We start from the raw sequence: 12,667 nt of genomic DNA on the forward strand, positions 1-12,667 counted from the left end.
AGGAAAAAGATTTTGCAAAATCCGATGATCAAGTGGGAGACACAGCGGGGCTCTGAAACGGAATTCGTACCTCGTTCGTGTCTTTCACCTCGATTCCCAGTTCTTTCTTTAATTGCCTGTTCTCTTCGTGAAGGGACAGTATATTATTCTTAGCGATCGACAGATCCTCCTTCATTAGAGCGTTCGTGGTCGTCAGTGATTCCACTTTGGCTTGTAGATTCGTTACGGTCGCGCTGAAATCGACGTTAAAATACAATATCCCTAACAGCCGACTCGGCGGAGAATGAATGTAATGAGACTATTTACTTCAGATGACGATTCAACTCCTCGATATAATTTTTCTGGTCGAGAACAGTGGTCATATTGTCGTTCTCGACTTCGTCGTCCGGAGACTCGCCGGGTATGTGATTGCTGTTGCGCAGGTACAGCGAAAAGTCGATTACACCTTGCTGGCAATCAAGATCTTCTTCCTGTCGCAACAGTCGCAAAACAGTACTTAGATAGTCGCCGGGACAATAGTTGTCTTCGAGCAAAACGTTCGGACTAACCTTCACGCAGAAATTGCAGTCGATCACGTTCATACCCACCAACAAACCCATTACAACGATCGCCTCCTCGCTCATCATCAAAGCGTCCGGCTCGAAATACTCGGACAATATATCCTCCTTGTGATCGATCAGAACTTTCAAATAATCGGCCAGCTTTTTTTGCATCAACGCCATACGCAACCACGCCCGCGCCCTACCCATTGCGGTCCTGAAAATGCCAACGCAATCAAACGTGTACTGTGCGTGCCTCGCAAGAAGTCCCGTGAAAGGAACGTCGAGCTGATTCGCCAGAGTGAAGCGTTTCCGCTCTAGCGAACTATAACGCGGCCACGCATACTATGCGACATCAAAGCCTAAACATGGCGACTGAATTTTCACCGTAAACAACGTATGGGGAGCAAAAAGATTGTAAATATAGCAGGTAAATGAATTTTATAGTTGAAAGTATGTATATCTCGAAAATTTTGTTTTTGCAGAGACAGCGAATTAGAAAGTGTGTGGAATAGAAGTGGTTGAACGTTGTTTTATTTCATTCAATCAATTATTTTAATCGGAAAAAGTCTAGAAAAATATCTGAATTCCACATTTTCTACCATATCTTTTTATGCAGGATGTCCTATTTAGTACAACTATTAAAATCCTCCATTTTCCGATAAGCCTGTCAAAGATTACACGTCAAGATAAACTCAAAAACGTATCAAACACGACATGTTCGTTCGATATCGTTACAACGGATTCCCACATTTACCACGGAACTTCTTTCAACGTCAACAAGTAATAATAGAATGATGCCATAAAAGTTCAAAGTTCAGCTCATCATATACAGAATTGTAGTGACTAAGATTAAACGGGTCATCAAATCACCAGGAAATTGTATCGCATTTTTAACTTGACATTTCAAATACCATTTCTATAAAAAGTACATTTTAAATAAATCATCGAAATGAAAACTTGCGGACACGGTTTCTCAGACACCGTGTAAGATCTTGTTAAGGTTCACCACGAGAAAGTTCATAGAATTGTTCAAAATTGTATGAACTTGTTGCGTGTAAAACGATATGATCAGTTCAAAAGTAATTACTAGGCTGCGGAAGTTTATGCAAATGTACATTTTTCTACGAATGCGTTAAATAATCGTGATTTGTATCGCTCATTTTGCATATTTGCATTATACAGGGTGTGGCCGGACGGGTGGTACAACCGAGCTGGGGGTGACACTACATGTAAAAATAAGTCGAAAAAAAGAAATAACATGTTTTTGTTTGACACTTCGTTTTCGAGAAAATCATAATCAACCAATTCTATTACTTTGTGCATTAGTTACAGCACGCGAACCTGGCGGAACTCTAAACTCGATTTTTTCGAAAACGAAACGTTAAACGAAAAAATGTTATTCCTTTTTTTCGACTTATTTTTACGTGTAGTATCAACCCCTGCTCGGTTGTATCACCCGTCCGGCCATACCCTGTATATTTCCAAACAAATGTGCTCTCAAGTCTCATCATTGAAAATTACGAGTACTAATAAAGCTATTTCACACAATTTTATGAAAACTACAATTTTAAAGTTCGAGATTTATATTTTATTTTATACTCCGGTTCACATATGGAGATATTATTTCTTGCTAGTGTGCGTGTTCTCTGCATATGTCGTGCATATGTATACCTTTGTTCATACTTTGCATACTCGTTGCACATTATACCTGAATAAACTTCCACAGTCCAGCGATAACATGTGTAGATTGTTAACTAGTAAGGTCAAGAATAAAATTATAATTATACCTAACAGTAGGTAGATCACGAATACTAGACGTAATGTCCTGCGCTTCTGGACAATATTTCTCAACAAGCTGAAGTATGTCCCAGAGCTCCTTCTTGGGTCCGAGGAGACCCTGAAATCGAAGGCGGTTAATACCATTTTCCTCATCTCTCAAAAAACCAGGGACTGGATATTTTGAAGGTAGGATTTACCTTCTTTGGTCGCAAACCGTGTCTGAGCACGTGCTCGAGAACGATGAAGAAGTGTTGCAAGGGCATGTGATCAGAATCGAGCATTCGACTGTATTTCAAAGATGTTTCGATCAGCTCCTTGACGATCAGCTTCGAGATATTAACGAGATTACTCCTCTCGATGATCACTGGGTCCCGTGCTGCAAAAACAATAGGTTCTTGTTCCAGTTCGAAGACCATGCAATAAACTTTTCCCTAAACCGTTATCGGCTTCTATCCTGATCATTAATATTCCTTTTCTTCTTCGGTTACGCTTCCGCAAATCGGCCTGTTCGGTATTATGCGGATGATCACATGAATGCGAATATCGATGAAGCGCAATGCAAAATTATCGAAAGAAAAGTGCTAACAAAGGAGCAAAGATGGTTCCACGTTTCGATAGAAAAGATAGAATCGATTGGCCAGTTGCGAAGAAAGAAGTTTACGAAAGATGCATTCATCCGAAGATTCTCCGAACAGAATAGAACAGAGTGTATCAGACAGTCGAGGTCTCCGATCAGAAGCGTTAATTGATTTACAACTACGTTCAAATCATTCTACAACTTAGTGTCAGTTACACAATTTAGATGTACATCACAGTGTACATCATTCTTAAATGGTAGTTTCACCTTTTTAGAAACACTTAAAAAAGAAGTTATAAGACACTGTCCTGACAAAGTGTCCTGGAACAACGTCTCCCAGCCTGCAAGGTGATTAATTCGCAAAGGTTAAGAAACGCTAGCCCAGAGGATCATCAACAATTTTCCACGAACATAAATCGTAACCATAGACAGTTAAGGAAGAAGTTATAAGACACTCTCACGGCACAATGTCCTTGAACAATGTTTCTCAACTTGCAAGGTGATTGATTCGTAAGAGGTTAAGAGACGCTGGCCGAGAGGACCATCAACAATTTTCCACGAACATAAATCGCAACCATAAACAGTTAAAGAAATTATGAGACACTCTTACGGCAAAATGTCCTTGAACAACGTTTCTCAACTTGCAAGGTGATTGATTCGTAAAAGGTTAAGAGACGCTGGCCGAGAGGACCATCAACAATTTGTCAGGAACATGAATGGCAACGATGACACTCGACTATCGACAGAACGGAAAGGAAGCTCGATGCATCAGGCGAATCTGTTGGTCAAGAGCAAAGTTCGGCGATCAGTCCGCGAACAAACGAAATCAGCGTGACGTGTCGCCCAAGTCCCAGGTGTGAAATAAAGAAAGGAAGAAGTCGAGGAAGGTCAAAGTGAAGCGAACAGTGCAAGAACATCGAGTACAGACACAAGCTGGAGACGTGCTGCAATGGTGGCGGACTTGGCGGCATTATATTGCGAAGCTCTCTCTGATCGGGAAGCTGTTGCTGTTGGCGATGATGATGGTGATGATGATTAATACCACTGAGAGCGAGCGGGGGTGACGGTGACCGCTGCAGCGAGTCCTGCAACGAGAACTCGACATCCTGAAGTTCTTTCAGGCAAAGCCACTCGCCGTCCACCGATACCCGGAAGTTGCACAGGTATATGGTATCCTGTGCGCCAGCCATATCCTCCTCGAGCATGATCCCACCGTGATGGACAACACCGTGGTCGACTGGTGGCCTGATCTTCAGACCGTTCTGAGATTCTTGCCGCATAGAAGACGTAGATTGCGAGCACAATCCCTTCGTATATCCCTTTGATCTCTCCCTGTATCGAACCAACGAACTTTTCTTTCGCTACAGTTGCGTGTACTCTAATCGCAAAGAATAGCTGATCTCCGCTATCCGTCAGAAGGGTGATTTTTGTTGAAAAGAGGATCCTCTCTATCTCTTTCTTAGCTGACTGAACTTCGCCTTTCTCTTTGTCCGATCACAATAACTATTCCTTCTATTTTTAACGAGGTCGACCAGCTGATGACACGGAGATCACGTCGATAACTCGGCTGTTGTGACTCCTCGTTTTATCTGTCACCCACCGTGGATCCGTTCGAAGCACTTATTGTGATTCTTTCTCGAGCGATCGGTATCGTTGTGTACTGTCGCCTGACGAGGACGTTGGCGGATCACAGAGGTGGTAATCCGTGTGCGTTCCAATTTAAATATAGACACTGCGGCAGAAGCGACGGAAAAGAAACTTTTGCTGAAGCGGAAAACAAACGATGTCCGTTCGAGCGATACTACATTGTAGCCCGATCTCGTGACGAACCGGTTTTCATGAGAGAAACATTACAGACATCGACACACTGCCGTAGAAACTCGCGTGTCCCGTGCGTCGTCGTTCGTCCACGAAAAATATCACGTCGAAAATGGCGAGCTCGCCGGCGAAAAGTAATATTGATTCTCCCGCCGACTACACCTCCACCTACGATAATCAATATTCCCGCTCTAGGCGGCGACTGGACTGTGCTGCCATCTTTCAATGATCTAACAATGTCGATAACGTAGGGCACTGTGAATCTCCAGTAAACGTAGATCATTTCACCCCGATATTTCATGATTCTATTCATGAAAATATTCAAATACACCGACTATTTTGTCCCTTCAAGCTTTACTACCAGCTAATTTACTCGGTTCAGAGTGGCATGCATTGTATTTCGTTTACGAAGCTGAAAATATATAGGAACTCCTTCGCAGGGTCTATAAATTCATTTTCTACACAACTGGTTACATGGAACTTGATACAACTCCAATATAAATAAATTTGTATTCGATAACATAACTATATATACTTTAATGTCAAATAGATATTTGCTAGTGTAGTCGACACCTTTGTTTGTTTTGAGATTCTAAGTACTATACGCGGGTAATTAAAAGACAATAACGAATCTAAAGAATAATGAGCAAACTAACATGTAGGCAGTCTCTTCACGCAGGTCATTCGAGAAATACTTTGAAAAATGAATCTCTACGACTACTTCAATCGGTTTCAAAAATTACGTAGCTACCAATCATTTATGTTCTGTTTACTTTACTCAAAGGACGTATTATTGACCGATCTTCGCAGCTTGGAGCTTTTAAATATTTCAAAGTCCATGCTAATGGCGCATGGCGGCGGCAGCCTGTGAGAGCCGCTTCTCAAAACATCGGATAACCTTAAATTCCGAAGATCTTCCACAACTGCTAAATAGGATATAGAATCAATCGACAACGCAATGTTTCGCAAATGGCACGATTGGCTTTTGTCGTTTCACGTGACCAATCGTGCGGTAATCCTCCATGGCGAACGTAAAACTATGCCCTCACTGAAGCAACATCGAATCGCCTTTTGTTCTATCTTCTTTTATTTGGTACAAACACCAATTTTTTCACGTGCAAGGTTAACAGAAAGTTGTTCGATGTTGATTCAATGTGGACATAGATTAAACAGCCGGTTAAATGTCGTCGTAACAACAACGGCGATATATTCGCTGTTGACACGGTGGCACACAGTGTTCGCCAATACTTTTTTAAAGACGATGAGAAGGTGCATCGATTGATGATAAAATAAATCAAATTTTGTCAAAGATAAATTAAAGTGCTAAAACTTTTTGCTAATTTCGTTTATTGCAATATATTGTCGCGTAGTTACTGACCAACTTTCGTTGGGAAAATTTATTTACCAGGTTACCGGAAATGCGTGAATAATCGAAATGAAATAAAATGTATGATAAAGTCGATTGCTAATTAAAAAATCGGAGAGGTACTTTTTCATATTTGGAACAAGCAAATAAAGGTGACACGTGATGCAATCAACTACCGTTGCGTACGCCTCAGGAGTGAACGTGTTACTTTTCGATTATTTTTTTTCAATTCAGGCAAGTTCGGGCAAATAAGATCGACCGCTACTTAAAGTCGAAATAGTATGCAAACAATCGGGGAGATACATTTTAGTACTTTTCCCAAAACTCGAATCTTTGATGAACATGTAGCAAGAAAAATTTAGACAAAAATTAAAAGGCCTTATAATACTAAACGTAACTTGTAAAAATCAAATTAATTTTACGCTTCAGTTTTAACAATAAAATCTTATGTGTAGTAAATAGTACGTTGCATCACTAATGTGTTACGACAGAAAGTTTCTTAGATTTCATAGTTCGAGTATTTAGCATTGTCTCGAACACTGTGGCAGCTCGTCAGCTAGGTAGGCGTTTCTCGATAAGCAAAAACAGCGATCGAGTTGTGCGCGCGTGTACGACACACAGCCGGGCTGGTCCCGGCGCGTTTGAATCGCGCGCCAAAAACAGATCGAAAGCATGCACCTATCGCGCTATGTACTTACGTCTCGGCAACCACCAGACGTCCAGTTTTCTAGGCCTCGAGACGACCAGGTCCGGCCACTTGTCTTCCCTAATCGAGTAAGTCGACGGCGACCGCGAGACAGTTTTCTCATTTTCCTCGGACACTAGGCTACCCGACAACGATTTCTCCGACGGAGATATTGGCAAACCTTCGCTACTCTCCGCGGCCATGTTTACGTTTCACTATACGCTCGCGCTCGCACGCGCGCGCGCGCTTGCTCGCCTGACGGTGGTGCCTTGACTTACCGTCCGTTGCCTTGCTTTTTCCACTGTCTGTCTGTGTCGTTGCGTGCGCCCGACACTTATGTCGCATCGTGGCAATGACCAGTGCCAAAACTGGATAAAATAGCATTTTAACCAGGCTTGTGCGAGAACCCGAAATCTCGGGTTCGGGTCGGGTCGGGAATTTTCGGGCGAGAACTGTCGGGCTCCCGAACGTATGATACGCTTCGGGTTCTCGAAAGTATCCGGCTACCTATGTCCTTTTCGGGTTCCCGAAAGTATCCTGCTTCCTCTGTCTGTTCGGGACCCCGAAGCTATCCGACTACATCATACGAACGTATCGAGATTATCAACAAAAAGAGACGGTAGATTGATTGATTGTATATCGATATCGATGTAGATATTATGTAGGTAGTTAGGTTAGAATGGTTAGATCGTTTCGACGTGTCAAAGTCAAAGACGCTGTGCCGCGCGCCGCGCCGTCTACCGTCTCTTTTTGTTGATAATCTCGATACGTTCGTATGATGTAGTCGGATAGCTTCGGGGTCCCGAACAGACAGAGGAAGCAGGATACTTTCGGGAACCCGAAAAGGACATAGGTAGCCGGATACTTTCGAGAATCCGAAGCGTATCATACGTTCGGGAGCCCGACAGTTCTCGCCCGAAAATTCCCGACCCGACCCGAGCGTCGGGTTTCCCGAGATTTCGGGTTCTCGCACAATCCTGATTTTAACTCTTTGCACTCGTTTGTCCCCTCTGATGCACCACTAAAAATTGCTGTACCATTACTCAAAATATTGTTCACATTATGAAATATATCGGCATCTAATCAATTAATAAACATTTAGGTATTGTACGAGGTATTTATACCAATGTCATATATTACAGGTTGGCATCTAAATTCGCGACCTTTTGTTTCGTAATTCTTTTATTGTATCATTATAACCTCATTCAGTGACCATTCCTTTTGAACTGTATATCATCGGAAAGCTCTGAATTTTGCGATTAATTTGATATAAAATACTCGTGCTTAAAAAATGTATATAAATGACTTTGTCATATAAATGTTATATGACAAATATGACACGTATATAAATGTATATAAAATTTCAAAAATCATAGAGAATGAAAATAGTCTAGATCGGAAGAAATGTTTAATGTTCCAGTTGAAATAGCTCCGAGTGCAAAGGGTTAAATAATAAGTAGCGAATATAATCCTATTTATAACTCCTTTTTCCAGGATTGCAAGGGCGTGAGATTCGCCTTCTCATTTCTCGATAATACAAACATGAGGTTTTTCAGTAGTCAAGAACGCTAGATAAAAGATCGATCTAGGGCGTTATCTCCCTCAAAAGTCCTATTTTTTCGTTTACGGCAGCGTAATTAGCATTATTCAAGAGCATACAACTACGCATGTAGCTATTTTCATACCTATACATTCTGCCGAATAATGGAAATTACGCCTTGTAAACGAAAAAATAGGTCTTTTGAGGGAGGCAGCGCCGTAGATCGATCTTTCATCTAGCATTTTTGACTACTGAAATACTCCGTGTTTGTAGTATCGAGAAATGAGAAGGCGAATCCGCACCCTTGCAATGCTGGAAACGAGTCTACCGCCTTAAGTTCATAAACTAGTATTTTATTTGAACTATATTGATAATATTTCGGTTCCGTCTTTAAATATTTGATGACTTAAAAATTATAGTACAATTACATAAAAATAATAAAATTACAAAATTTGTCTTATGATCTGACTTATACATTTGTACAATAAATAATTTACCTGATAAAATTGAACATTTCTTTCTTCAGGCTGTTTTAATTGAAAAATGATTGACCTTCGTGCAAAGCTTCGGTAAGAGGTAGCAAATTAAAAAGGGAGAGATGTAGCCACATGTGGAAGAAACTGGAATGAAGAAGAAAGGGAAGGAAAGGAAAGGAGGAGAGAATTGATTAAAAGTAAATAAAAAAATAGTAGTAAAAGTAGTACATAATAATGATTGATGACAGAATGAGCCAGGCTGTTGTAAGATTATAAACCAATTATCGTAAACCTAGTTTCTGTCTTGTAGCCAGGAGGCTGAAAGATAAATTATCCTTTTACGAAGCTTCTAATTTTTGTTAGTTAAACCCCGTTCCTATTTGTCTAAGATATTGTATATATTGTACACATAAAAATAATTGAAAATAAAAGCTCAGACATCTCATTTGATCGAAGAACTAATTTTTGGCCAGTGAATCCTGTTTTCCCAGTTGTTGCACTCCGACATCACTGAAACTCCGAATTGCTTCATATGCTTGAGAAATACTCGATTGCTATTGGGTTTACATAACAATGCAAGCATGGCGGTAGCGTTATGAGACCGCTAAATTTCCCGTGAACACGATGATGCTGCTGTCTTCTTTGGCTATGATATCGCGCGACAATGAACAGAACTGTATAATTACTTGATTAATGTTACTGTCACTGTTATGTCTGCAGATGGGTAGTTGCGTGTTCTTGGATTTTTACAAGAAAACCAATTTTTGAAAAATTGTAGTACAATATTTGTGCTTATTTTGAAATTTTTTTTATATCTCCACGTATGTTATTGTCAAAATTCTTGTTACTTCAGATTGTAGACTAATTTCCGATTACACCAGACATTCTATTTCCAAAAATCTGCTTAAACTTGTTATTAATTATATTAAATTATAATATAAATTAAATTAAATTGTATTAAACATGTAATGTAAAAAATCTAATTTCTACAAATCTCCACAATAATAATTAATTACTAGACTGCGGATTTTATGCATTTATGACAAAACTAGGTACGTACAATTTAAAACAGTGGACATGTTAAAAATATTTAAGGACATCAAGGTTTTAGTTTCAGCTTAATAGGATTATTAAAAGAAGAATACAATTTTTATTTGGTTCCTGTGTCCAGCAATCGATGCAAATATTTTTTATTTTGCATAAAGATCCGCAGTCTAGTAATTACATTTGAAAATAGTCTGAGAAGAATTAGTTATTAAATGCTCAAGGATACCGTGGTTTATCTCAGCCATATCAGTAGACTGACCAAACACAAATTGTTCGTCTTTAAAAATAGAAGACCAGTCACTACATACAAATGAGCTTGAATGATCCGTTATTTGTAATGCAACACAGCAGGCACACAAAATTATTCAGAACCTACACAATGGCAAGTTAATTGCGGTACTGCGGTCATATTTAATTAAGAATTTCATTTATATTTCTGTGTTGATTCTATTGGCGATTAAATGATAATTAATGCGTATTTAATCGTTCGAGAAACGGAAACGAGTTGTAATGTACCATGTGTTTCTACTAATCGTATTCCAGTTGAGATTGCTGACATATATGTAGCAAAGATAACAGTGTATCGTTAACGACGAGTTGTAAATCTTATTTGCGACGCATATTGTAATTATCGGTTTCGGTCTGGCCTATCTTATCCGAGATAATTCCTTTTAGTTACTCCAATTTAGTTACTTCTTTAATCATGCCAGTAATGATATAATAAATAACTTGTCTTTTAGTTACTCCAATTTAGTTACTTCTTTAATCATGCCAGTAATGATATAATAAATAACTTGTCAAATCAGGATCGAGCACATTTTTCCCATATAATTTTGTATATCACAACATTCACAGATATGTATTACTCAATTTACAAAGCAAAGTACACAATGAAATATGCATGGGCGAGCACGTATATGCTGAAATGAAACAATCATGAAAGCATACTGCATTTTCATCGCATTATACAAATTGTCCAGGATTAGCGCACAATGTATGTACAATCTACTTAACAAATTAACTTTTGATCCTGGAGCTCCTGTGGTGTCGCTCGGTCTATGAATTTTCGAGACTTGGAGTCGACTCGAATAGACCTACGAAACGTACTTTTTAAATTTTCAATATAGGCCCACATCAAAAGGTTGTAAAATGCTAAACTTTTAGTATTTTTCCTACAATTCCGATCAATTGCTGTTTTTGAAAAAAAATTTTTCACATGCTGTAGTAAACTAATTGCTCTAGTTTCCCAAAAAGGTTCAAATCGTATAGTACGATATTAAAAAAGTTATCGTCTTCTTTAGAGCGTGCGAATAGTAGTTCGAGTAACTGTATATGTATATTCAAATTACGCTTTGTAAACTCGTGTTTGCATTATCGAGAAATGCGAATTCCGCACCCTTGCAACGCGGTACCACCACGCTGGCGTTCGAATACTACGCGATGAATGAAACTGGTTTCGAACCTGTTGGCTAGCTAATCTCGATACATAATTGTTTAAGGGACACAGTAATATTTTGCAAAAATTCAAAATTTTTTTTTATAGAAAAATTGCATTCGTAATCGTTAAACGCGTTTTTCACAGAGTTGCGTTTTTGAAAACAGTGTAAAAAATATCTCGACTTCTACCTTAGCAATTACATTACAATTTTATAAATCTATTAGGCTGTTGTATACCAACAATAAGACTTTCTCTAGCATTAGTATTCACTTATGTAATCTAAGCGTTTCAATTCGTTTTTCTATCTACTGTTACTCATCCTTGAACGTCATTCCCCGTGATGCATCCCTTACTAACCATTAGATGTGTGAAAACGACCGCCATCTTACAGGACGAGAAATCCTATATCTTCTGCTGAATTCGGTTCCTCGCCAGCATTCTTATTCTCATTTTCATTCGCTTCCGTACAGTTTTTACCAGTCTTGGCTATACGAATAACATCTTTCGTATTTCGTCTGTAGTTTGTACTTCGTTGTAGCGGAATTGAAAATGTAATTGCTTCAACAGAAACAGATGAACTTTTAAAAGCGATTTTACATTTTTGCGTACCAAAAAAATCTTGTCCTAAAAGACGGTCGAAAGGAATACCTGTATTAGAGTCAAGGACCTGGAATTTGCAGTTGAACGAGTGTTTACGAATTCATAGTGTAAGGTCCGTTTCTCCCAGAGTCGCAATTGGTGAATTGACTTTGATACCGTTGAGCGTTTTGGCCTAGGATTAGTGATTTTGAATTCATGGAGACTTGATTTTTTTACTAATGATACGCATACTCCCGCGTATCTATTAAAAATTTTATAACTTCGTCAGGGGAGTTTGATAATGGAGATTCAAATGTATACAATTTTATTTACGAGAAGTTTGAGTTTTAGTCATTGAGTGCTTCTGAACCATTCGGGAAAAGATCAGAGTGTCTTTGCTATTCGAGCTCGGTGGAAATATCATTGTTATTCATTTCAAATTTTCTTATTCTGTCTAACATATCCCCTTTTCGTTTAATGCTACAACAACAACAATAATTGACACGGATCAACAAAATGTATGTAAGTACATCTGTAAAATTTTCAACGTAGGCTCACATGAAAAAGTTGTAAAAAGCGACTTTTAATATTTTCTCTGTAATTCGGGCCAGTTGCAATTTTTTCGAAATTTCTTTTTCACGTGATGTAGTAAACTAGTTGTTCCAACTTCTCAAAAGAAATCCAAGTCGTGTTGTCGAATATTAAAAAAATTTTCGCCTTTTTCAGAGTGACCGAATATTAACACTTCGCAGTCGAATGGGTGCCAGTTAAAAACGCCATATCATTATTTGAAACAGTTTTTAAATAACTAAATTCTTCT

General features: G+C 39.0%; 2 protein-coding genes across 5 annotated transcripts in view; both read right to left on the bottom strand.

Moving 5' to 3' along the window:
• Positions 1-6,765, bottom strand: part of LOC143210874 (RUN and FYVE domain-containing protein 2) — a 39,733-nt gene extending 32,968 nt beyond the window's left edge. For 2 of the 4 annotated variants that reach the window (XR_013009348.1, XM_076428113.1), the window contains exons 1-6: positions 3,827-6,754; positions 2,519-2,697; positions 2,330-2,439; positions 549-756; positions 307-470; positions 71-233 (exon numbers count right to left, since the gene is read on the bottom strand). Coding sequence is in view for 3 of the 4 variants with exons in the window: in XM_076428113.1 (XP_076284228.1) it covers positions 71-233; positions 307-470; positions 549-756; positions 2,330-2,439; positions 2,519-2,697; positions 3,827-4,178 (1,176 nt within the window). In the remaining variant the exon portion in view is untranslated. Of the gene's footprint in view, positions 1-70; positions 234-306; positions 471-548; positions 757-2,329; positions 2,440-2,518; positions 2,698-3,826 lie in introns of all 4 variants that reach the window. The other 2 variants (XM_076428112.1, XM_076428111.1) reach the window with 2 other exon arrangements.
• The window catches only part of LOC143210875 (neurotrimin), a 230,709-nt gene extending 223,672 nt beyond the window's left edge, over positions 1-7,037 (bottom strand). The window contains exon 1 of the mRNA XM_076428114.1: positions 6,781-7,037. Coding sequence (XP_076284229.1) covers positions 6,781-6,970 — 190 coding nt within the window. The 5' untranslated portion in view covers positions 6,971-7,037. The remainder of the gene's footprint in view (positions 1-6,780) is intronic.
• Positions 7,038-12,667: the final 5,630 nt, after the last annotated feature.

The sequence above is a fragment of the Lasioglossum baleicum genome, chromosome 7 (genome assembly GCF_051020765.1).
Source record: "Lasioglossum baleicum chromosome 7, iyLasBale1, whole genome shotgun sequence".
Lineage (NCBI taxonomy): Eukaryota > Metazoa > Arthropoda > Insecta > Hymenoptera > Halictidae > Lasioglossum > Lasioglossum baleicum.